Raw genomic sequence first — 1,788 nt, 5'->3', positions numbered from 1 at the left:
TAATATATTATTTAGTCAAAAAAGTACCCCAAAATCTTTATTTTTACATACATATCTGTTCCCTCTATCTCTCTGGTTCAGTTTGGTTGTCCGGTCCCTATAAAGCCGTCGGAGTGAGCCCTCCTGCCGTCGCTCCTCCTCCCGGTGTGAGCTGCTGTGGGTCTCTGTGCGCTTGTAGCGGCTCTTAATCAGATCCGCATGAAGCCAGAGCTGCTCGGTTGGACCGCTGCTCGTCTGGGAAGTTTTGCAGAGAAAAACCAGACAAAAAAAACAAAAAACAAAAGTCGGTTTAACCTGCCCGCCTTCACTTTCACCTCCCAGGCCTCGGAGGACAGCAGCAGGGCGGGCGAACCGGGACCGGGCTCGTTAGATTCAGCCGCTGTGCCGGTCCGAGCCGCCGCCGGAGTTTAACGCACATTTTTCTTGTTTTGTGCGCCGATGGAAGCGGAAAAACCGCCCTGCTCTCAGAGGTAACGGTGCCTTTAACTTCTCTTTCATCAACACCCTGCGGGAAGGCAGCCTGTTGCTTCATGTGCAAACTTCATGCAGTTCAGTTACATTAATATCTCCACAATGAGCGAACATACATGTGTGATTATCATCATTATTATTGTTGTTATTGTTGTTCTTATGTTTTAGGTGTTGTATTTGTGGTTCCTTTAACAAACAGTGATGTGCAGCATTAAGTTTACAGAAGTATTTAAAGTCACAGGGTAAACAAAGTTACATTTATGTTCATTATAGTAAGTCAAATAATAAGTTTTAATGTTTTTTATTGACAGTAATCTTTAATATATGACCAATATATAATAATTTGTTAAAGAATGATCACATTAAACGATCTGGGTAGGTCCAGGTAAGCTCAGACTTGATGTAGGCTGTTAAATATTAGTAGTTGTAGTTAATATAACATGGCACTCCTTCCTGTCTGTTACCTATAGTGGTTTAAAGGGTTCATTCACCCATTTGAATTATGTTAAGATGTATATTTATTTGTCCATTTCTTGGTAGCAGGTTCCTTCAGCAGAATCTCATTTAACAGAAACGTGTTTCGGATAGAAACTTCAGGGTTGAGTGATATCACTTTCTTTGAACCTTGTGACCTTTTGTGTTGGCGGATTTGTAAAGCTTTAATTGCGTGGTGTCTTTTATCTTCTGGTGATTTGTAAAGGTTATTACAGGGATAACAAACTAATTATTATATTAAAGGGAAGCGACAGCATTTTGAAGAATTACCGTTTAACATTTCTATTAAAGCTAAACCATATTTTATAGATCTGGAGAGATGGATCTTTGGGAGTGATTCTTTAATGTCTGTTGATTTCCTTAACAGATGCATCCAGTGAAAACAGCAAAGAGAAACTACAGATCTGCTGTTTTGTTGGTTGTTTTTCTGCTCACAACACAATCCACAGTGTCACCCAGCAGGGGGCCTGAGGATCTGACTGCGTTATAAAACTCTTTTAAAGTTGAACTTTAATAGATTTTTTTTTGGTTTCTTTCTACCCCAGAGATGCCCGGCAGTGAGAGGAAACCTTCCTTGCAGGATTTAAGTGGCAAGACATGTGAATCGAGACAAACGAGGCGACCGAAAACGCTCGGCTGACTGACAAACCGGAGCAGTCGGACACATTTTTTTGGATGTCGTTCACCTACGACGGCTTTCTCCTGCCTGGAAGACGTCACAGATAGCAGCCAATGTCAGCAGAAAACAGCCCCCCGCCGCCCCCTCCGCCGGCCTCCCCGCGGGCTTTCTCCGCCCTCCATCAGCATGCAGCCCCACCCACC

At 43.0% G+C, this 1,788-nt stretch overlaps 1 protein-coding gene across 1 annotated transcript in view; it reads left to right on the top strand.

Annotated features, from left to right (window-relative positions):
- Positions 1 to 93: 93 nt before the first annotated feature.
- LOC118341032 (serine/threonine-protein kinase D3-like) overlaps positions 94 to 1,788 on the top strand; it is a gene marked incomplete in the record, with an annotated part of 41,769 nt that continues 40,074 nt past the window's right edge. Inside the window, 2 exon segments of the mRNA XM_035679200.1 lie at positions 94 to 470; positions 1,512 to 1,788. Coding sequence (XP_035535093.1) covers positions 1,699 to 1,788 — 90 coding nt within the window.

Source organism: Morone saxatilis, unplaced genomic scaffold (assembly GCF_004916995.1).
Source record: "Morone saxatilis isolate NCDOM2014 unplaced genomic scaffold, NCSU_SB_2.0 Contig7, whole genome shotgun sequence".
NCBI lineage: Eukaryota > Metazoa > Chordata > Actinopteri > Moronidae > Morone > Morone saxatilis.
The sequence above is the reverse complement of the archived record's forward strand: the minus strand, read 5'-3'. Positions and strand labels throughout refer to the sequence as shown.